The sequence below is a fragment of the Saccopteryx leptura genome, chromosome 2 (genome assembly GCF_036850995.1).
Source record: "Saccopteryx leptura isolate mSacLep1 chromosome 2, mSacLep1_pri_phased_curated, whole genome shotgun sequence".
Lineage (NCBI taxonomy): Eukaryota > Metazoa > Chordata > Mammalia > Chiroptera > Emballonuridae > Saccopteryx > Saccopteryx leptura.
Genome location: NC_089504.1, coordinates 127,350,729 through 127,373,391, shown reverse-complemented (window position 1 = coordinate 127,373,391; position 22,663 = coordinate 127,350,729). Strand labels below are relative to the sequence as shown.

At 34.9% G+C, this 22,663-nt stretch overlaps 1 protein-coding gene across 1 annotated transcript in view; it reads left to right on the top strand.

Annotated features, from left to right (window-relative positions):
* Nucleotides 1-5,980: 5,980 nt before the first annotated feature.
* The window catches only part of CAPS2 (calcyphosine 2), a 153,627-nt gene continuing 136,944 nt past the window's right edge, over nucleotides 5,981-22,663 (top strand). Inside the window, exons 1-5 of the mRNA XM_066368692.1 lie at nucleotides 5,981-6,118; nucleotides 8,533-8,635; nucleotides 8,896-9,005; nucleotides 13,656-13,708; nucleotides 15,332-15,377. Coding sequence (XP_066224789.1) covers nucleotides 8,925-9,005; nucleotides 13,656-13,708; nucleotides 15,332-15,377 — 180 coding nt within the window. The 5' untranslated portion in view covers nucleotides 5,981-6,118; nucleotides 8,533-8,635; nucleotides 8,896-8,924. The remainder of the gene's footprint in view (nucleotides 6,119-8,532; nucleotides 8,636-8,895; nucleotides 9,006-13,655; nucleotides 13,709-15,331; nucleotides 15,378-22,663) is intronic.

Sequence of the window (22,663 nt, the reverse complement as noted above, 5' to 3'; positions counted from 1 at the left end):
GTTTAGTTTCCATAATTTTGTGGGTTTTTCCCCCTCTTTTTTACAGTTGAATTCTAGTTTCAAGGCTTTATGATCAGAGAATATGCTTGGTACAATTTCAATTTTTCTAAATTTGCTGATATTGTCTTTATGGCCCAACATATGGTCAATTCTTGAGAATGTTCCATGTACACTAGAGAAAAATGTATACTCTGTCGCTTTGGGATGAAGTGTCCTGTAGATGTCTATCATATCCAGGTGTTGTAATATTTCGTTTAAGGCCACTATATCTTTATTGATTCTCTGTTTGGATGACCGATCTAGAGCCGTCAGCGGTGTATTGAGGTCTCCAAGTATGATTGTATTTTTGTCAGTTTTTGTTTTAAGGTCAATAAGTAGCTGTCTTATATATTTTGGTGCTCCTTGGTTTGGTGCATATATATTAAGGATTGTTATGTCTTCTTGATTCAGTGTCCCCTTAATCATTATGAAATGACCATTTTTGTCTCTGAGTACTTTTTCTGTCTTGTAGTCAGCATTATCAGATATGAGTATTGCTACACCTGCTTTTTTTTGGGTGTTGTTTGCTTGGAGTATTGTTTTCCAGCCTTTCACTTTGAATTTGTTTTTATCCTTGTTGCTTAGATGAGTTTCTTGTAGGCAGCATACAGTTGGATTTTCTTTTTTAATCCATTCTGCTACTCTGTGTCTTTTTATTGGTAAGTTTAATCCATTTACATTTAGTGTAATTATTGACACTTGTGGGTTCCCTATTGCCATTTTATAAATTGCTTTCTGTTAGTTTTGTATCTTGTTTGATTCTTCTCTTTTGTTTTTCTATCATTTGTTTTTGTTTGTTTGTATTCCATACTTCTTTCCTCTGTTGCTACCTTTTTTAAGTCAAGTGTTTTTGTGGTGGTTTTTTCAAGGGTGGTTACCATTAAGTAATGAAAAGGGTACCTACCATATTTATTGTAGTACCCTTTCTTATGAGTATTTCTGCGCTTCATCGTCCTTTGCTACTGTTAATCTTCATCCTTTCTCCCCTTTTTTTTCTTTTGTTGTCACAGTTTAAGTTTGGTTTTATTGTTTTCTTGGTGGAGCTGTTACTTGGGGTTCTGTTTTCTTTTGTTCTTTGAATCTGGTTGGAAAACCCCCTTTAGTATTTCCTGGAGTGGGGGCTTTCTGCTGATAAATTCTCTCATCTTTTCTGTATTTGTGAATGTTTTTATATCTCCTTCGTACTTGAAGGATAGCTTTGATGGGTATAGTATTCTTGGCTGAAAGTTCCTCTCTTTCAGGGCTTTGAATATTGGGGTCCACTCTCTTCTAGCTTGTAGAGTTTCTGCTGAGAAGTCTGATGATAATCTAATAGGTCTTCCTTTATATGTTGTATTCTTCTTTTCCCTGGCTGCCTTGAGAATTTTTTCTTTGTCATTGGTTTGTGTCATCTTCATTATGATGTGCCTTGGAGTGGGTTTGTTGGGGTTAAGAAAACTCGGTGTTCTGTTTGCTTCTTGAATTTGAGGCTTTAGTTCTTTCCACAGGCTTGGGAAGTTCTCATCTATTATTTGTTTAAGTATATTCTCCATTCCATTTTCTCTCTCTTCTCCCTCTGATATACCTATTATTCTTATGTTATTCTTTCTGATGGAGTCAGACAATTCCTGTAGGGTTTTCTCGTTTTTTATTATTTTTGAGTCTCTTTCTTCTTCTCTCTGTTGTGCCTCAAGTTGCTTGTCTTCTATTTCACTAATCCTATCTTCTATCTGGGCTGTTCTATTAGCTAAGCTTGTTATCTCGTTTTTCAGTTCGTGAATTGAGTTTTTCATTTCTGTTTGATTTGTTTTTATAGTTTCAATTTCCTTGGTAATATATTCTTTGTGATCGCTGAGTTGTTTTCTGATTTCCCTAAATTGCCTTTCTGTGTTTTCTTGTATATCTCTGAGTATTTTTAAGATTTCTATTTTAAATTCTCTGTCATTTGGCTCCAAGGCTTCCAGTAAGCTAAATCTTTTCTCCATAGATTTTTCCACATCTATTTGTGTTACCTCTCTATCTTTTGTATCCATAATATTCGATTTCCTTTTTCTTATTGGCATCTGAAGGTGGTCTTGTTGATATTCTTAATTAAAATTAATAAAGAATAAAAAGGGAAAAAAAAGAAAAAAAAATAATAAAAAAATAAAAAACAAAAAAACAAAAAACACTCCACACACACAAAAAGTAATGATGTATTATTTCCCCCTTTTTTCTTTCTTCTCCTTCCCTCCTCTCACCTCTTTAGGTAAATATCGTGATGACCTGTGAATTATATTATGCTAAATGGAACAAAAATTGCCTATAATGGAGGGCCTGATTTGGGGTGAAGAGTTCAAGGTGCAAAAAAGGGAGTAGGGACCTACTAAATGCAAAAAAAAAAAAAAAAAAAAAAAAAAAAAAAAAAAAAAAAAAGGAGGATATCTTAGACAAGCATCAAATGATTTGCTTGTAAGTGATGGTCGACTAAAAGATATAATGAGAGGGATAAGAGGGAAACAGAAAAAAGGAGAGAAAAAATAATATTTAAAGAAGAAAAAAAATAAAAATAAGTAAAAATTTGTTGTATTAAGTGGAGTGAAGACTAAATACAATGGAGACTTTGGGTTGGGAGGAATGCTAGTGAGTTAAAAAGCAATGTAAAAAGTACCCAAAATGCCACAAAAACAAACAAATAAAGGAAAACCAAGAACAAAAGCAGAAAAAAAAAAAAAAAAAAAGAACAAACAACAAAAACAAAAAAAACCCAGGCGTATTCCCTCCTGGGCAACAGTCCCTCTGCTTTCAGTGTGGATGCTCCGAGGATAAATTTTTCTGCTTCTAGTTGACAAATTTGTTGAGATTTTGGGGAGGTCTGTCGGACGTGCTGCTCACGGCGCCATTTCCGTGACGTCACTAGCTACTAAACTCTTATGCCCTCAATAAAATTTGTTGAACGAGTCACTGAAGAAATGAGCAAGCACTCTTTGAATTTCAAATAATATTGTATACAAAGCTTCTTTAGAAACTATCTTATTTTTTATATACACACTAGTGGCTCAGTAAATATTTTAGACTCAATTTAAAAGACAATACTAAATAGGCTTATATATTTTTACTTTTTATGACATTGGCTATATACTTCCAGATAGTAGGTGTTCAATGGATATTTGTTGAGCTTCAAATGAAAATTACTTTGATACTAAAAATAATATGTAAACATATGGTTAATTTAATTTTTTTTTGTAGATAGAGAAATTAATTGGCTGCAATAACAACAGGATTTTTATTTTATTTTATTTTTTAGCGTGAGAAAGAGAGAAAGAGAGAGAGGGACAGAGAGGGGTATATGAATGGGAAGGGAGAGAGATGAGAAGCTTCAATTCTTTGTTGCAGCACCTTAGTTGTTCATTGATTGCTTTCCCATATGTGCCTCGCCTGGGGGGCTCCAGCTGAGCCAGTGACCCCTTGCTCAAGCCAGCAACATTGGGCTCAAGCCAGTAACTGTGGGGTTATGTCTCTGGTCCTACACTCAAGCCACCAACCCCATGCTCAAGCTGGTGAGTCTGAGCTCAAGTTGGTGACCTTGGGGTTTCGAACTTGGGTCCTCTGCCTCCCTGACTGACTCTCTATCCACTGCACTGTTGCCTGGTCAAGCTAGGACTTTTTTAAAGTAATGAATTGTATTGAAGATTGGCAAAAAAGTAAAATTTATATAATCAACACATAATCCAAGATTATTGCTTTTTATATAGATGTTTTAACACATATCTGAATTAGATAGATTTGTTTTATTTAGACCATGTTCCTAAGGGCTTAGTGAACTCTATTCAGATACTATTCTGAAGCAATTTAGGTGTACTAAGTCCAAGTGACTAGAATAGACAAGGATATTTTCTTTTCTTGAATATCTGTGGCATGGGCAACATTAGTTGGGCACTACAATTTTTAAGGTCTTTGATAAATTTTTAAAAGTTGAAGTTTAGTTTTTGTTTTATTATTTTTTCAGTGTATTTTTGCTTTTTTTTCTGTGTGAGAAGAGTGGGTAGATAAATTTTATGTAGTACAAAGATGACACAAGAGTGATTATCTTATACCCATTGACTTCACTATTTTTTTTTTCTTTTAATTGACAGCAGGGAGGTGGAGAGACAGACTTCTGGATGCGCCCGACTGTGATCTACCCAGCAAGCCCACTAGGAGGGAGTGCTCTGCCCATCTGGGGTGCTGTTCTGTCGCTCAGCAACTGAGCTATTTTAGCACCTGAGAGGAGGCCATGGTGGCATCCTCAGCACCTGGGGCCAACTTGCTCAAATGAGCTATGGCTAGGGTGGGGGGAGTTAGGGAAAAAGAGAAGGAAAAGAGGTAGAGAAGCAGGTGGTTGCTTCTCTTATGTGCCCTGATCAGAAATTGAACCCAAGACTTCCACATGCTGGATGGATGCTCCACCACTGAGCCAACCTGCCAGGGCCGACTTCACTATTTTTATGCTTTAAAAATGTATTTGTCTTTTTATTCCAAAACTGACTTCAACTGGAAATTTAAATACATATATTCTGAGGGGAGCTAATTTTGAAAAAGAAACTGCAGAGTAGAAAACAACTTGATTTTGTGGTTAAAGAATTGGATTAAGCTTGAAAGATCTTAGTTCTAGTTTGGATATCTGACACTTGCCTGTGCAGTTTAGGAAAGATAGGCATCTTCGAATGGAATGAAACCTTAGAAATACCTCAAATCACACCATTCATTAAAAAAATTTTACTTAGAAATTATATTTAATGGGATGATATTGATCAACCCATTTCAGGTGAACATCTCTATGGCATTTAAACTGTTGTTTGTGTGTGTGTCCATCATCCAAAGTCAAATCCTTTTCCTTCATAGTGTATTTGTCCCTCTTCACTCTCCTCCCCCCCGTAAGTACTTCACTTTTTTCTATGTCTATGAGTCTCAGTTTTATATATAAAGATATATATTTGTCCCTCTTTACTCTCTTTCCCCCCACTCCCTCCCTGTTCTTTTTTCTTTTTTTTTCTTTTTCTTTTTTTTATTGTGAAGAGTTGACAACCAAAAGGTTGTGTGCAGAGCAAAGGATAAAATGGAGGTTTCCTGATTCCTTGGCTGTTCTTATTATATCAATATTTTAATTTGTAATCATAGATATTATACAATATGTGTTCATGCTTACTTGTATATGTGTGCATACATATTTCAGTTAGTATTTATTTCTGTTTATATATAATAAATACTATACTGCAGTCTTGTCTTTTTAAATAATTGCAAGCTCCTTGAGAGCTTATTATTAAAATATTTTTCCTATCAAAACATCATTCTGGGAGATGACACCTGGTAGATGCTTTATAAAATATGTTGAATAGAATTCACTTAAAGGAAGAACTATGCAACCGCCATAGATCCGGGCCGGGTTTTGGCTCTCTCCCCGCGCAGGAGAAGCACAGAGGAGTGAATCCACTTCAGCTCCTGCCCAGGGCTTAGAGGCGTCGCAGAGCTGGATTAGGGCTGTGGTTTCAGCGGCTGCTAGTAGGAGTTTGATTTTACCGTGAGTGAGGGATTGACGGGGTCTCTTGCACTTTGCACCAGGACAGAGGAGAAATGGCCCACACAGCTTGGGAGCGGGAGGTAGCGTGGATGTAGATAAGGACTTGGGTATACGACCTTTTTTAATCCTGAAAGTGAGAGAAGGGTTGGAACCCTAGGTGGAGGTGTCTGTTGCCAGGCAACCTGCAGGCACAGGCCTGAGTTGCTGAAATCTTTGCTGGGAACTGCTCTTTTTCCAGCTTGTCCTTTCTGAAACTGTCTCAGGGGTTCTTGGTGAAATCGCTCCAGTTTATACCTTTACCGGCCCTCCCACTTTGAATCTGGTCTTCACCTAGCTTGTTGGATCAAGGCAGGTTAGGTGTTCCTTGTGTCCCACCGGTCTGTTAATCCCAGATGGGAAGAAGGTGGAGCATTTGTTCTGGTACATTGCAAGTGCCATTGCTTTGAAGTATAGTCTCAATTTTGGGGGGAAAGATGTAGGGCAATTACTCTGCCTTGTTAAAAGTTAACAGTGACCCAGTTCAATTAAGATACCTGGATCTGTGATCACGTGGGCCCCAAGGTAGGCCTATTGGGTCTCTGCCTGCATGGAACTTAAAATACTAGATAATATTTTCAAATCTCATTCTTCTCTCCTTGATGATGGGCTGCATTCAATCAGTTTATTCTTTGCTTTCCAATATGTTCTGATTTAGTATAAGCAATATTTTAGCCACTAATATCACTAACCAAGAGAAGTGATGATAATTAGATTGGAAATAAACATCCTTAAAAAATAAGAAAAGTGGGAAGTGAGTTTAATTCATTTTGGTAGCGCTAAAGATAATATGTTGAGACTTATTGCATGCTAGCAGTAACTTCTCAAGAGTTATAGCAGTTTGGTTGAAGACAGAAGCCATGAGGTAGACCTGGATATTTGAGGATATAAATTTTGTTGTTTTTATTATTGGCAAGTGAATTATAGTGATTTAAAGTGACCTATAGTTATTTGAAGTGGCTAGAGTAGTTACGTATAAATAATTGTGTGACTGATGTGTGGAGAAAATCACTTAGCTGATTGTTCAACACCCTTGTTTCAACTTGGGTTTGCTGGCTACAACTCATCATGACAAATACTTATAGCTCTTGTGATGTGATCAAATGCAAACAACGCTTCCCCTCCACCTACCAAACCAGTAACAGCTTTAAAAAGCTGCTTTTTTGTGTGAAAATTATCTGTGAAAAACAAGCTATCTGCTAGTGCTATAGGAGTATTTTGAAATATAATGATTTGTTATGTTTTCAGAATATGTCTACTGTTAGATGGTAAGTTTACTTGACTTTACTCTGCTAGTATAATTCCAGGCTTAGGGCATGCAGCTTTTAGGAGAGGGGGCTATGGCAATGGAGTGAAGGGAATCATATAGGTGTATTAATAAAGAACTGGTATATATTTCAGGTGAGAGGATTTTGCTGGACATGAAATAAAACTATATTTTAATAACAATAATAATGGCTACCATGTATTGAATGTTAACCATGTTCCACATAATACTGGAGGGTGAAAGGTGCTGAGATTAAACTCATTTTGCATATTAGAAATATAGGCTAAGGAAAATTAAGTTCTCACTCAAGCTTATGTTATGGGAAATTGTTAAATATGAGGATTTTAAGTCCTGGGTGGATAGCTCAGTTGGTTAGAGCAGTGGTCCCCAACCCCCGGGCTGTGGACCAGTACTGGTCCGTGGGCCATTTGGTACCAGTCCACAGAGAAAGAATAAATAACTTACATTATTTCCATTTTATTTATATTTAAGTCTGAACGAAGTTTTATTTTTAAAAAGACCAGATTCCCTCTGTTACATCTGTCTAAGACTCACTCTTGACGCTTGTCTCGGTCACGTGATACATTTATCAGTCCCACCCTAAAGGCCAGTCCGTGAAAATATTTTCTGACATTAAACCGGTCCGTGGCCCAAAAAAGGTTGGGGACCGCTGGGTTAGAGTATTGTTCTGAAGTGCAGAAGTTGCCAGTTCGATTCCTGGTCAGGGCACGTAGAGGATAGATCGATGTTCCTGTTTCTCTCTCTCCCTTCCTTTCTTGCTGAAATCAATAAATAAATATTTTTTAAAAATAAAGATTTTAGTGTCAGACTATCTGACTCTAAGCACTATGCCATGCTATCTTTCCTTAAAAAATATATATAGTATATGCATATTTTTATACAGTATATACCTATATACATAAATATTATATACCTATATGTACCAAATATATCTATATCTATATTTATATCTATATTTCTATATCCTATTAAACCCAAGTCTAATAGAGAAAGAAAATATGAATGAACCATTAAACAAAAATGTATCCTTGTAACATAAGGCTGAAGTATAAAATAAAATATTTAGAATTTGGATGACTGAGGTATTCATATGATTTTTATTTTGTACATATTTGCAAGTTGATTATTTTCACATTCTTTTGTAAGCATTTTTACCTATCACCTCATAATTACTAGTTGAACCATTCACTCCATTTTATTCTTTGTATTAGATAATATTGCTTGCTCAACAATATTTTCATCAGCCCACTGTGGCAAAATTAAAACTCATAAAGGTTTAGGAAAAGAGGAAAGAAAATAAACCATCACTTTGTAGTAGAGAAGAGGTATATGCATTAATTTTCTACTGCTACTGTAAAAAATTACCACAAACATAGTGGTTTAAGACAGTATAAATTCACTATTTTCCAGTTCTGGAGGTCCGAAGTACAAAATGAATTCTATGGGACTAGAATCAAGATGTCAGCAAGGCTGCTTTCTTCTGGAGGCTCTAGGGGAGAATCCAGTCCTTGTCTCTTTTAGCTTCCAGAGACTCTTGGTGTCCTCTGCCTCCATTTTCAAAGCCTGCAATAAGCACCTTTGCTCTGTGACCTGTGCTTTCATTCTTACATCTTTCCTTTTCCACTCTGATCTTCCTGTCTCCCTTTTATAGGACACTGGTGATTTCATTGGAGCAACCAATTAAACCAGGATAATCTCTACATCTCAAAATCTTTAACTTAATCACATCTGAAAAGTCCTTTTTGTCATGTAAGGTAACATATTTGTGTGGTCTGGTGATTAGGATATAGATACCTTTGGGGAGCCATTATTCACATTAGTATTTACTTCATAAATGTTGCCTCACTTGTGTAATTGCTCCACAAATAGTTAATTTTGCTGAAAGAGTAAAAGTGATTGGCCACCTGACTTCTTTGCTTGTCATATAATTATGTAGTTTGTATGATTTATTTAAAATTAGAGTAAGAATTATATTTATAATTATAAATATATACGTATTTTATCTTTTTCAAAGTGTACTGCACAATCGGTACGTGAACTTGAATGGATTTAGAGGTTAAAGGAGTTTCCGCTTCTCCTAGAAGTCAAACTCAGCCATTCTCTGGAAGAAAGTTGCCACTACAAGTATGTGTGCTGTGTAATTACCGTCGTGTAATGTGAGTCAGTAAATGACTTTCTGACTCCTTTTTTCAGGTTTAATGTCTACTTATACTCACAAATATTTCGGATCAGTATTTCTCTGATTTAAAGAATTGAACCACTAAACTTGAATATAATCATTATTTAAAAACTGATCACTGCTTGAATATGTTTTATTTTAAAATATTAAGCTTATCATTACTCTTTTCTCATTATTTTAAAAATTGTGCATATCTGTAGAAAATATAAAAAATAAACATAGAAAAAACAAGAATACTGTATATTAATATACATTTTGTGTTAACTAGGTAAAAAGAGAATCTGGGCTTTTATTTTTAGGACTTTTATTCTTCTCAACTTTGATAATATTACTGTTGTGTATATCATTGATTAGGTAAGTACAAGTTTAAAGCTACTTTCCTCCTGTATCCACCACATAATTGAGTATATATAAAGTTTAGTTTAGAAATACATAAAAGTGATGTAGATTTCCTTGCCATTCTTATTTCAATTCTTGAATACCTAGTTGTAGGGCTGGTAGTTGTGGCCACCATCACAGCTGCGGCCAGGCCCATGCAGGTTCACATTAGATTCGGATAGATCGTAGAGAAATAATGGAGCCAGGAAATGGTGGGCCATTTTCTTTATTTCTAGCCTTGCCCTCGGCCCGCAAGTAAAAACAAACACACGGGCACCAAAGTGCCCTCTGCATGCCTTCATCTTGGCAGCCTCTTCCTCTGCAACCACGTGGTCGCTCTCCCTGCAACAACGTGGTCTCCTCCATAATGGCCTCCTAGCTCCTCCTTTAAAACTTTTGGCATGAAAGCCCCTCCTCCAGCACACATTAACATAACGAAACCCCTTCCCAAGCAGAAAGGCAATTAATGGTATCACCTGGGCAACAGCCATTGACATGGGCAGCACCATTTTTAACAATAAAAGTGAGCAAAACTAGAAAATACAGATTTTAAAAACTTAATGCCCAACCCTAGTGCTTATCAGTGATCATGATAAATGATACCACTTAATTCCTACAATAAATGTTGGAGGTAGGATTTATTTTTACCTGCTTTTAAATATGAAAGAACAGGCCTGCAGAGATAAGTAACTTGTCAGGATTTTGAACTCTAGTTCTGACTTCAAGGTCTGTGTTCTCTACTGTGTTCAACCATTTCTCTTATTATAAGGTGGTGTTTAGGAGTCAAATAGTTCACAATATTGTGTTAAATAAAGTATTAACACAAATGAAGTATTTGGAAATTTGAAACAAAGCAGTCCTTGTTAGTCAAAATATCATGTAAAGTATTACAGTCTTTCCCACTGATTATTTGCTTATCATATTAAGCATATCATGTTATCAACTTTTATCTAGTTGCTAGAAAAAGCTCAATGTTTAAGTTCTTTGAAAAAAAAAAAGATTTCTAAAATTACCTATTTCTTTTCCCCCCCAATAATATCTTCCTTTAATCTTAATGCCTTGATCTCTTTACTAGAAAGGCCTAGTTCCGGTGTTGAATTTAGGGGACCAGGTCATGCTTATCTCAGAACTCTTGTTCTTTAGAAAAAAATAATCCCAGATATCCAGGTTATTGTTTATTAGAGTTTATCAGCAAAGTATCGCTATTGTAATTTTCAGCTACCATTCCTGGAGTGTTCTAAAGTTAGAATTAAAAGTGAGAAATAATGCATAAGCTTTTTTCAAAGAAGTGATACTTTTATAATGCTTCAAGTATCCTTACAAAAATTAACTGATAAATTTATTAGAATATAAAATATGTTGTTCATCCTCAGTAATAGTCAAGGGAATGAAAATGGACATAATGGTATACCTTTGTGCCTCTATTAAATTAGGAAGCAAATGTAATATTGAGAGTACTCAGAACTAAAGTTAGTACACCGCAAGTTGGAACCACATTTTTGAAAATGTGATTGGCAGTGTATAATAAACTATAGTAGCATTTGAAAATATTAGATAAAGTGTGACCCAACTTTTAGATAGAATATTATATAGGCATAAAAATAATATTAAGTAATAACAGAAATAGCTTACAATTAAAGGTAAAAGAGATAGTATATATACTATTATAAATTTGTCAAAACCTATGTAAAATGTACAACACAAAGAGTGAAATCTAATGTAATCTATGAACTTTTGGTGATAATGATATGTGGGTGCAGTTTCCTTAACTGTAACAAATGTACTGCTCTGGTGGTGGAGGCTATGAAACATATGGTGTCAGCAGGTAAATGGGGAATCTCTGTAACTTACACTCAATTTTCCTGTGAACCTAAAGCTGTTCTGAAAATAAATTGTATTAAAAGAAAAAGACAGGACACAAAATAGCCCAATTTTTAAAATAAAGGACTAGGTACTAAATATTTTTGGCTTTAAGGGCTGTGGAGTTGCAGCTATTCAACTCTGCAGTTGTATTGGGACCACAGACAATTTGTAAATAAATGAACATTGCTGTATTCTCATAAAACTTTGTTTACAAAAACAGAGCTGGGCAATAGTTTGCTGACTCCTGGCCTTAGGTATTTATGAGTTATAATTTACCTTTAATCTGGATTGGCTGGCACAATTTTGTATTCTGAATTGGTTTAAGAATTTATAAAGCATAATTTATCTTATTCTGCACTGGCCAGCACCAATATGTTTTGTACAAAAGAAATATAACTTCCATTTTAAAAATATTTATGTCCTAATTGGTGGTGACATACTGAATAGAGTATCAACTTGGGATGCTGATGTCCCAGGTTCGAAACCCAAGGTCACTGGCTTGAGCACAGTGGGAGTGGGATCACCGACATGATCCCATGATTACTGGCTTAAGTCCAAAGGTCACTGGCTTAAAGCGCAATGTTGCTGGCTTGAGCCCAAGGTTGCTGGCTTGAGCAAGGGGTCACTGGCTTGGCTAGAATGCCCTGGGTCAAGGCCCATAGTGAAGCAATCAATGAACAACTAAAGTGTCGCAACTATGAGTTGATGTTTCTTATCTCTCTCCCTTCCTGTCTGTCTGGCTCTCGCTCTCTCTCTCTCTAAAAAAAATAAAATAAATAAATAAAAGAGACCTATATATGTTTGTCTTTATGGCTTCAGAAAACTGTCTACATGTCCATTAAAGAATTTTCTGGGGAATAATGATGACTATGATAACAACAGCTATATTCTATTTAGATTTTTTTACTAAAGTTAGATGATGTCATGATTTTTCCTAAGTACAATCAAGAAAATCTTTGGCCTGACCAGGCAGTGATGCAGTGGATAGATAGAGCATCAACATGGGATGCTGGGGACCCCCATGTTTGAAACCTGGAGGTCTCCAACTTGAGCTCAGGCTCATCAGGCTTGAGCGTGGGCTCACCATGTTGAGTGTGGTGTTCCTGGCTCAAGCATAGGGTCATAGACATGATCCCATGGTCTCTGGCTTGAGCCCAGGGTTGCTGGCTGGAGCAAGCGGTCACTGGCTCAGCTGGAACCCTCCAGTCAAGGCACATACAAGAAAGCAATCAATGAACAACTAACATGCTACAACTATGAGTTCATGCTTCTCATCTGTCTCCCTTTCTGCCTGTCTATCCCTCTCTCTCTGTCTGTCACTTGCTAGAAAAAAAATCTTTGATGTGTAATAAAAATGTGCTATTTTAAGCTGATATATTTAATTTTAACATATTAAAGTTAATTAAATGTAATTAAAATATATATTTCATTTTGTTGTATTATATATTAAACATATTTCCATTTAAATAATCATCTTGCGATTTATATTTCTCCATATGTAACTATATATTAGGATGGTACTTAAAACGATGGCATATTGAAGTTGATACAGAGCCAAATTTGTTTTGTGGGCAGAATGATGAAGCTCAGTCTTGTATATAATCTCTGTTCTTGCTATCAGAATCACAAAAATGACCAATTAGGTGACATTTCAGAATAAGCTGTGCTGATGGGTGAATTAGTTCCTGTTTTTATTAACTTGAACTTTCCCTAAGACTCGTACATATTTCTTACTCCATAGTGGCTAAGCTCACTGTACTTTTCTGGGCTTTACACAATTTTTTGGCAATAGGTAGAACATTTACAAACATACACATGCATATATTTGTCTCTTCTTGCTTAAATTCTTCATTATTTCCCCATTACCTTTAGGACAAGCTCCAAGTTCCTTCACTTTTATGTTTAGTAACAGGTCTGGCCATTACCTTCTCACACTGGATTTCAACCCTGTCCAGCTGCTAGCTCTTGCCATTGTTCCTCTTGGCTGAAGCAGTTTTCTCCCTTCTCTCTTCATTTGGCTAACTCCTACTCACCCCTCAGAGCTCCATTTAGACTAGGTTGGCTACACACACTGTGTGTAGCTGCTCAGTCATAGCATTTATTTTTCACATTATTGTTTGAGTGAATGTCTTCCCCAGCAGCTGAAGCACTGTGTTGGTAGGAATGATTTATGTTGCTTATCATCCTATCTCTGTGTCTCAAACACAGTTGGGAGGAGCTTAATAAATGTTCCTTGTATAAAATTTACTGAGTAAAGTTATAACTGGCATTATTTCATTGACTAATTGCTTATATTTTAAAGTATAATTGAAGGGTATATACAAACTGACTTTATTATTATTTTTTCATTAAAGCAAGGATGGACTTCTAAATCATGGGCAATCCAGAATGCTCCTTGCCTTCCTGTGTAAGTCACGTTTTTTCACATTTGAACTGTTTATGGGCAAATACTTATTAAGAAAAAAAAAAGAAGGCAAAATGATCTATATAGCTATGAATCTGAACCACAGAAAAATTTGTATGCATGTGGATGGCCTAAACTTACCATGCCAAAATTTAAGTAGCTCTTGTATAGGATGGTAGGACTAAGGGTAATAGTTCTCTTGTTTTTTATTCTATTTAATATTGTTCTTATATTCCTGAAATAGTTTAAATATTGCTTTATTTAGAAAATTCAGCTAAGTATATTTAAAAAGAATATATAAAATCTTGCATTTTATAACTAGGATAGTCAAAATGAATTTGATGGGAACACTATCTATACTTTTATTTTGAAGACTATGACAATTTTATCAATCTTATTAAAATTTTATTTTGAACTGGAATACATTAACTTGTTTTACACTTTATATTTTTTACTTTTAAAATCTGGAAGTATATCTTTTTATATTTTTTCAAGTATTTTACACTACAAGGCTTCTTGGAAAATAGAAATTTAAAACTTAATTATTAGGCTGAACCACATAAAATTAGCAAGTATCAGAATTTCTTGCGGTTCTACATAATTGATGGCTATATGCTCATCTTGACAAAGAGAGTTAGGTACAAGCACTAAATATAAGATGTTGAGTCTGTAACAGCCGTCAGTGGTGTGCTGGTAAATGTTTTTAGCAACTGGTTTTTCGAAACTGTACTATAAGTTTAGTATAAATTTTAATTGTTAATTATAAATAATCTTAAGTATATTTTAAGTTGATTATAAATTTTACTGATATGTAGCAATTTACAAATAAAATATATAAACTCTTTATTGTAAATTTCATATAGCCAATTGACTGTCACAGAAAGATATCTTCTTTGTTTTTTGCTGAATTTTTATATCTGTAACCAACTTGTGGTTGTAATTGATGAACCAGTATAGTTCTAACATAAATGTTGGTTGATAATTTCATTTTTCATAGGGTGATGTGAATGTTGTTTTTTTTTTACTGAATCAAGTAATGTTTAGAATAGTGGGACAATATTTCTGCTTTTTGTTATTCACAGTGTGATAGTTAAGACACAATACACTTTTAACTTTAATCTGCATTATCAGCATTTTCTCCACCACTTTTTAAAGTCTTGAAAGTCAAAAAAGTAATAAATCAGGTCCTGATTTATAGCATTTGCCAATTTCTGTGTAAATAATCCTACTGTGGTTGATTTCAAGCCATCTATGTAATACCACTAGACACAGAGTTGGAAAGAGATATATACCATTATATTATGACACAGATAGATATAAATCTCTAAGACAAAATAATAGTGAAGTATAGTAAAATCATTAAGAAGTAATGACTTTTGAGTATTTATCTTTGTTTTGTTTTTAATATAGCTTATTTGTAAGTTTATATAATTTTATTTTTAATAATGTGTTAACAAGCTCAAGAATTATTGAATATTTAACAAAAACTAGCCCAGCTTAATAGGCATCAGTACACCACTGGCTTCAGCATATCTTTTTATATAAGATGCAGCATACAGTATATGATTTGCAACTATTTAATTCTTATTTTTAAAAGTTATGGGCAACCTAGATTATTTCTTTCAGGGTCCCTCCACTTGATTTGGGAAGCCTTGTTGACTCTGACGATGAGGTAATTTTTACTTAGTATTTAATATAACATTTGAACACAATATTACAAAATGCATATATTAAGTATCATTTAATTTTATTTTAAGATGATGTTTCATATGTTCCAATTAGTGGAGCACCTATTCATTTTGACCCACCAAATTCATCTTCTGCTCTTGACTTGGTCATACCACGTCAAATACCATATATTCAACATCATCTAAATGAATTGGTTAGTATTTATTTCTTATTACCAACACTCCGTGTTATAGTATGCGTTTTAGCATTGTATTTAATCCAGAAATTTTGTTTAATTTGGTTTAAGTATTTTATGTATTAACATCCCAAACAATAATGTTAGTGAAATAATCTTTCTTTCTTTTACTTTTGTTTTTTACATAGGAAAGGTATTATTAAAGTGCCTTATAAAATTTGTAAAGTAGCCTGACCAGTGGTTGTGTAGTGGACAGAGCATCAGTCTGGGATGCTGAAGTCCCAGGTTTGAAACTCTGAGGTCACTGGCTTGAGTACAGGCTCACCAGCTTGAGTGTGGGGTCGCCGGCTTGAGCTTGAGCGTGGGATCACTGACATCTCTCTCCCTTCCTGTCTCTGTCTCTCTCACTCTAAACTAAAGAAATTAAAAAAAATGGCAAAGTATAATTTATTGTAAAAGGGAATCTAGGACTTTAAAAATAATGGCAGAATATTAGATCAGATCTTGCTAGTGTAACTATGTAAATTTTGTTTCTTAAAAGTTGACTTACTTTTTAGGTTACTAGTATATTAGGGAATAAATAAGTGTACTAATTCCAAGGTATCTTCTTGGGACATATTTATACTTCACACAATATTTTGTGTTTTAGTTCACATTATGAACACAAGTTCTGACCAGTGTTCTCTGAGTAGGGCTTGCTTTTCTGTCTTTGTTAGTCATTCTCATGGAACTGGCTCTATTCATGTTCTCCTCAGTCTCATTTTGGATAAATTGTACCAGTAATACCGTAGTCTGTATCATGTTATAGTTTTTATCCTGAAGCTTTTCCTTCTCCTCCTTTGGATTAGACTTGGATATTATCAACAGTTTTCGAGAGTTGTACTGGCTTTATACTTCTTTTGAAATGGTTGTCTTTGTCTTGGACAATCTATCTGCCATAGTGTTTGCTTAACACTTTTTTTTTTACATGGTCTTTTATAATTTTTAAATTAATTTTTAGAATTGCTTATGTTAACATGGATTCAAGTGTCCCACTCAATATAACAGCCTCACTGCCCAACAGCATGCCCCCATTTATACCCCTTTTGCCTCCCACCCCCTGACTTCCTCCCTGCCTTCCCTCTGGGATTTGCTGTTCTGTTATCTGTATCTGTGTGTTATGTATATATAATTTCACTAATCGCTTCACCATCTCTGATCCCATCCCCTCATCCTCCTTCCCTCTGTCAGCTGTCTATCTGCTTCCCATGACCCTGCCTCTGCCTCTATTCCATTCCTCAGTTCATCGTGTTCATTAGATTCTACATATAAGTGAGATCATATGATATTTGTCTTTCTCTTCCTGGCTTGTTTCACGTAGCAGGCCCATCCATGCCTTCACAAGAGGTAAGATTTCCTTCTTTTTCTTGGCCATGTATTCCATTTTGTATATGTACCAGAGCTTTTTTATCCATTCGTCCACTGATGGACACTTGAGCTGTTTCCAGATCTTGGCTATTGTAAACAATGCTTTAGTAAACATGGAGGTGCTTATCTTCTTTTGAATTGATGTTTTGAGATTCTTAGGATATATTCCTAAAAGTAGGATAGCTGGGTCCAAAGGCAGTTCCATTTTTAATTTCTGAGGAAATGCCATACTGTTTTCCAGAGTGGCTGCACCAGTCTGCATTCCCACCAGTAGCGCAAGAAAGTTTCTTTTTCTCCACACCCTCATCAGCACTTATTGTTTGTTGAGTTGTTAATGAGAGCCATTCTGACAGGTGAGGGTGGTATCTCATTGTAGTTTTAATTTGCATTTCTCTGATGATGAGTGACATTGAACATTTTTTCATATGCCTATTGGCCATCTGTTTGTCCTCTTTGGAGAAGTGTCTATTCAGGTCCTTTGCCCATTTTTAAAATTAGATTTTTTTACCTTCCTGGTGTTGAGTTTTAGAAGTTCTTTATAAATTTTGGCTATTAACCCCTTATCAGATGTATTGGCAAATGTGTTCTCCCATTGTGTTGGGTTGTCTTTTTATTTTGTTAATGATGTCTTTTGCTATGCAAAGCGTTTTAGTTTGATATAATCCCATTTGTTTATTTTGTCCTTTATTTCACTTGCCTGTGGAGATATATGAACAAAAATATTGCTATGAGAGATACCAGAAAGTTTACTGTCTACGTTTTCTTCCAAGAGTTTTATGGTTTTGTGACTTACATTTAAGTCTTTATCCATTTTGAGTTTATTTTTGTGAATGGTATAAGTTGGTGGTCTAGTTTCATTTTTTTGCATGTACCTCTCCAATTTTCCCAACACCATTTATTAAAGGGATTGTCTTTATGCCATTGTATGCTCTTGCTTCCTTTGTCAAGTATCAATTAACCATAAAGGCATAGGTTTATTTCTGGCTTCTCTGTTCAGTTCCATTGATCTGTATGCCTGTTCTATGGGAGTACCAAGCTGTTTTGATTACAATGGCCTTGTAGTATAACTTGATATCAGGAAGTGTGATACCTCCCACTTTGCTCCTCATTTTCAAGATTGCTGAGTCTATTCAGGTTATTTTTTGGTTCCATGTAAATTTTTGGAACCTTTTTTCTAGATCTGTGAAGCATGCCATTGGTATTTTAATAGGAATTGCACTGAATCTATAGATTGCTTTGGGTAGTTTAGCCATTTTAATGATGTTTATTCTTCTTACCTATGAACATGGTATATGCTTCCACTTGTTTGTATATTCTTTGATTTCTTTTTTCAATGTCTTATAATTTTATAAGTCTTTTACCTCCTTGGTTAAATTTACTCCTAGGTACAATAGTTTGTTGTTGTTTATTTTGTTGCAATTGTGAGTGAGGAGGATTGTTTCCCTAATTTCTCTTTCTGACAGTTTATTGTTGGTGTATAAAAATGCCACTGATTTCTGAATATTGATTTTATATTCTGCCACCTTGCCGAATTCATTTATTAGGTCTAGTAGTTTTTTGACTGAGATTTTAGGGTTTTCTATATACAGTATTATGTCATCAGCAAATAATGACAGTTTTACTTCTTCTTTTTCCAATTTGGATACCCTTTATTTCTTCCTGCTTAACACTTCTTTTAGATTTCTCTTATCCACTGGCTCTACTATCTCTCTCTCAGGAAAGTGAGGCAGGGAACCAAATAGTACCAGAAGAAAGACTATCTTAAAACTCTAGAAATGGCAATCTGTGCTTCTCAGTACTAGTGATCTGTAATTCTTATGATTATTCTAAAAGAAATGATTGACATGGAGTTTGTTTTTTTTTCTGGGGCAAGAAGATAAGGCCTACCTAAAACTCCTAAAACAAGAGAAAAGTTCATTGTCATCTCAAGTTATTTTAGAATCAGGGCTGATTTTCTTCTTCTTTTTTTTTTATTCTAAACTCCTTTATTGGAGAGTTATAATACAGACTTAGCATATTAAAGGCCTGACAGTCCTTTGATTTTTTTAAAAGAGAAAAGAAATTCTTTAACTTTCTTGAGTGGTTAAATTCTCACAGGGAAAACCTTTTCTTTTCTTTTTTCTTTAATACCACTGTTAATATCTTCCTTAATAGTTTTCTTATAATATCAGTTCAAAAAGTACTGCCTAAATTATTTTTTTTTCATTTAGAAAATCCTTTTTTAAAATTTTATTTAGACAATTAATTTTAATGGATGACATTGATCAATTAGAATATATAGATTCAGAGAAAACATCTCCAGATCATTTTGACATTTGATTATGTTGTATACCTATCACCCAAAGTCAGATTGCCTCCATCACCTTTTATTTGGTTTTCTTTATGCCCCTCCCCCTGGTAACCACTGCACTCTTATCTATGTCTATGAGTCTCAATTTTGTGTCCTACCTATGTATGGAATCATACAGTTCTTAGTTTTTTTTGATTTACTTATTTCACTCAGTATAATGTTATCAAGGTCCATCCATGTTGTTGTAAATGATCCAATGTCATCATTTCTAATGGCTGAATAGTATTCCATAGTGTATATGTGCCACATCTTCTTTATCCAGTCCTCTATTGAAGGGCTTTTTGGCTGTTTCCATGTCTTGGCCACTGTGAACAATGCTGCAATGAACATGGGGCTGCATGTGTCTTTACGTACCAATCTCTCTGAGTTTAGGGAGTATATACCCAATAGAGAAATCGCTGGGTCATATGGTAATTCTTTTCTAAATTTTTTGATTAACCACCTTACTCTCTTTCAAATGGTTGTACTACTTTACATTCCCACCAACAGTAAATGAGAGTTCCTTTTTCTCTACAGCCTCTCCAACACCTGTTTTCACCTGTCCTGTTGATAATAGGTAATCTAACAGGTGTGAGGTGGTATCTCATTGTAGTTTTGATGTGCATTTCTCTAATAGTTAGTGAAGATGAGCATCTTTTCATATAACTATTGGCCATTTGTATTTCTTCCTGGGAGAAGTGTCTGTTCATGTCCTCTTCCCATATTTTTATTAGATTATTTACTTGTTTGTTGTTGAGTTTTGTGAGTTCTTTGTATATTTTGGATATTAGACCCTTATCTGAGCCGTTGTTTGAAAATATCATCTCCCATTTAGTTGGATGTCTGTTTGTTTTGTTGTCAGTTTCTTTTACTGTGCAAAGCTTCTTAGTCTGATGTAGTCCCATTCATTTACCTTTGCCTTCACTTCCCTTGCCTTTGGAGTCAAATTCATAAAATGTTCTTTATGGCCAAGGTCAATGAGTTTAGTACCTATGTTTTCCTCTATGTAATTTATTGTTTCACATCTTTTTTTTTTTTTTTTTTGTATTTTTCCGAAGCTAGAAACAGTGAGGCAGTCAGACAGACTCCCGCATGCGCCCGAACGGGATCCATCCGGCATGCCCACCAGGGGCGATGCTCTGCCCATCTTGTGGCACCGCTCTGCCGCAGTCAGAGCCATTCTAGCGCCTGAGGCAGAGGCCACAGAGCCATCCTCAGCGCTCGGGCAAACTTTGCTCCAGTGGAGCCATGGCTGTGGGAGGGGAATAGAGAGACAGAGAGGAAGGAGAAGGGAAGGGGTAGAGAAGCAGATGGGCGCCTCTCCTGTGTGCCCTGGCCAGGAATCAAACCCGGGACTCCTGAATGCCAGGCCGACACTCTACCACTGAGCCAACCGGCCAGGGCCTTGTTTCACATCTTATATTTAGGTCTTTGATTCATTTTGAATTAATTTTAGTACAAGGGGACAAACTGTAGTCGAGTTTTATTCTTTTGCATGTGGCTTTCCAGTTTTCTCAGCACCATTTATTGAAGACGCTTTCTTTTCTCCATTGTGTGTTTTTGGCTCCTTTATCAAAGATGATTTGACCATATATATGTGGTTTTATTTCTGCGCTCTCAATTCTGTTCCATTGGTCTGAGTGTCAATTTTTCTGCCAATACCATGCTGTTTTGATTATTGTGATTCTATAATATAATTTGAAGTCAGGTATTGTAATGCCCCCAGCTTTGTTCTTTTTCATTAGGATTACTTTGGCTCTTCGGGGTTTTTTAGAGTTCTATGTAAACCTGATGATTTTTTGTTCCATTTCTTTAAAAAATGACATTGGATTTTGATGTAAATTGCATTAAATTTGTATGTTGCTTTGGGTAATATGGTCATTTTAACTATATTTATTCTTCCTATCCAAGAACAAGAAATATTTTTCCATTTCATTGTATCTTTTTTCGATTTCCCTTAACAATGCTTTGTAGTTTTCATTATATAGGTCCTTTACATTCTTTGTTATATTTATTCCTAGGAATTTTGTTGTTGTTGCAACTGAAAAGGGATTTTTTATTAAGATAATTTTCTGAAGTTTCATTGTTGGCATATAAAAAGGAAATAGACTTCTGTATATTAATTTTGTATCCTGCGACCTTTCTGTATTTATTTGTTGTTTCTAATAGTCTTTTTGTGGAGTCTTTGCGGTTTTTGATGTACAGGATTATATCATCTGCAAAAAGTGAATGTGGGGGTGGGGAGATGCATTCAGGGAGACACTAGAATCTATGTAAACACAATAAATTTTAAAAAAAAGTGAAACTTTACTTCTTCTTTCCCAATATGAATGCCTTTTATTTCTTTCTCTTGTCTGATTGCTCTGGCTAGAACTTCCAGCACTACATTGAATAAGAGTGGAGAGAGTGGGCAGCCGTGTCTTGTTCCTGATTTTAGAGGAAAAGTTTTCAGTTTTTTGCCATTTAATATGATGTTAGCTGATGGTTTGTCATAAATGGCCTTTGTTATGTTGAGATATTTTCCTTCTATACCCATTTTGTTGAGTGTTTTAAACATAAAATGATGTATTTTATCTAATGCCTTTTCTGCATCTATTGATAGGATCATATGGTTTTTGTTCTTTGTTTTGTTGACATGGTGTATTACGTTAACTGTTTTACTTACGTTGAACCATCCTTGTGATTCTGAGATGAATCCCACTTGATCATGATGAATTATTTTTTTTAATGTGTTGTATTTTATTTGCTAGTATTTTGTTTAGGATTTTAGCATCTGTATTCATTAGAGATGTTGGTCTGTAGTTTTCTTTTTTTGTGTTGTCCTTGCCAAGTTTCAGTATAAGTGTTCTATTGGCCTCATAAAATGTGTTTAGAAGTATTGCTTCTTCTTCAATATTTTGGAAGACTTTGAGTAGAATAGGAACCAAATCTTCTTTGAATGCTTGATAAAATTCACTAGTATAGCCATCTGGCCCTGGACTTTTATTATTTTGGAGGTTTTTGTTAGTTGTTTCTGTTTTCTCCCTTCTAATGGGTCTGTTTAGGCTATCTACTTCTTTGTGACTCAGTTTAGAAATATTGTATTTTTCTAGGAATTGATCCATTTCTTCTAAATTGTTAAATTAGGTGGCATATAGTTTTTCATAGTATTCTATGATAATTCTTTGTATAACTATGATATCTGTAGTGATTTCTCCTCTTTCATTTTGGATTTTGTTTATATGAGTCCTTTCTCTTTTTTCCTTAGTGAGTCTTGCCAAGGGTCTGTCAATTTTGTTGCTCTTTTTAAAGAACCAGCTCCTTGTTTTATTGATTTTTCTTTGGTTTTCCTGTTTGCTATTTCACTTATTTCTACTCT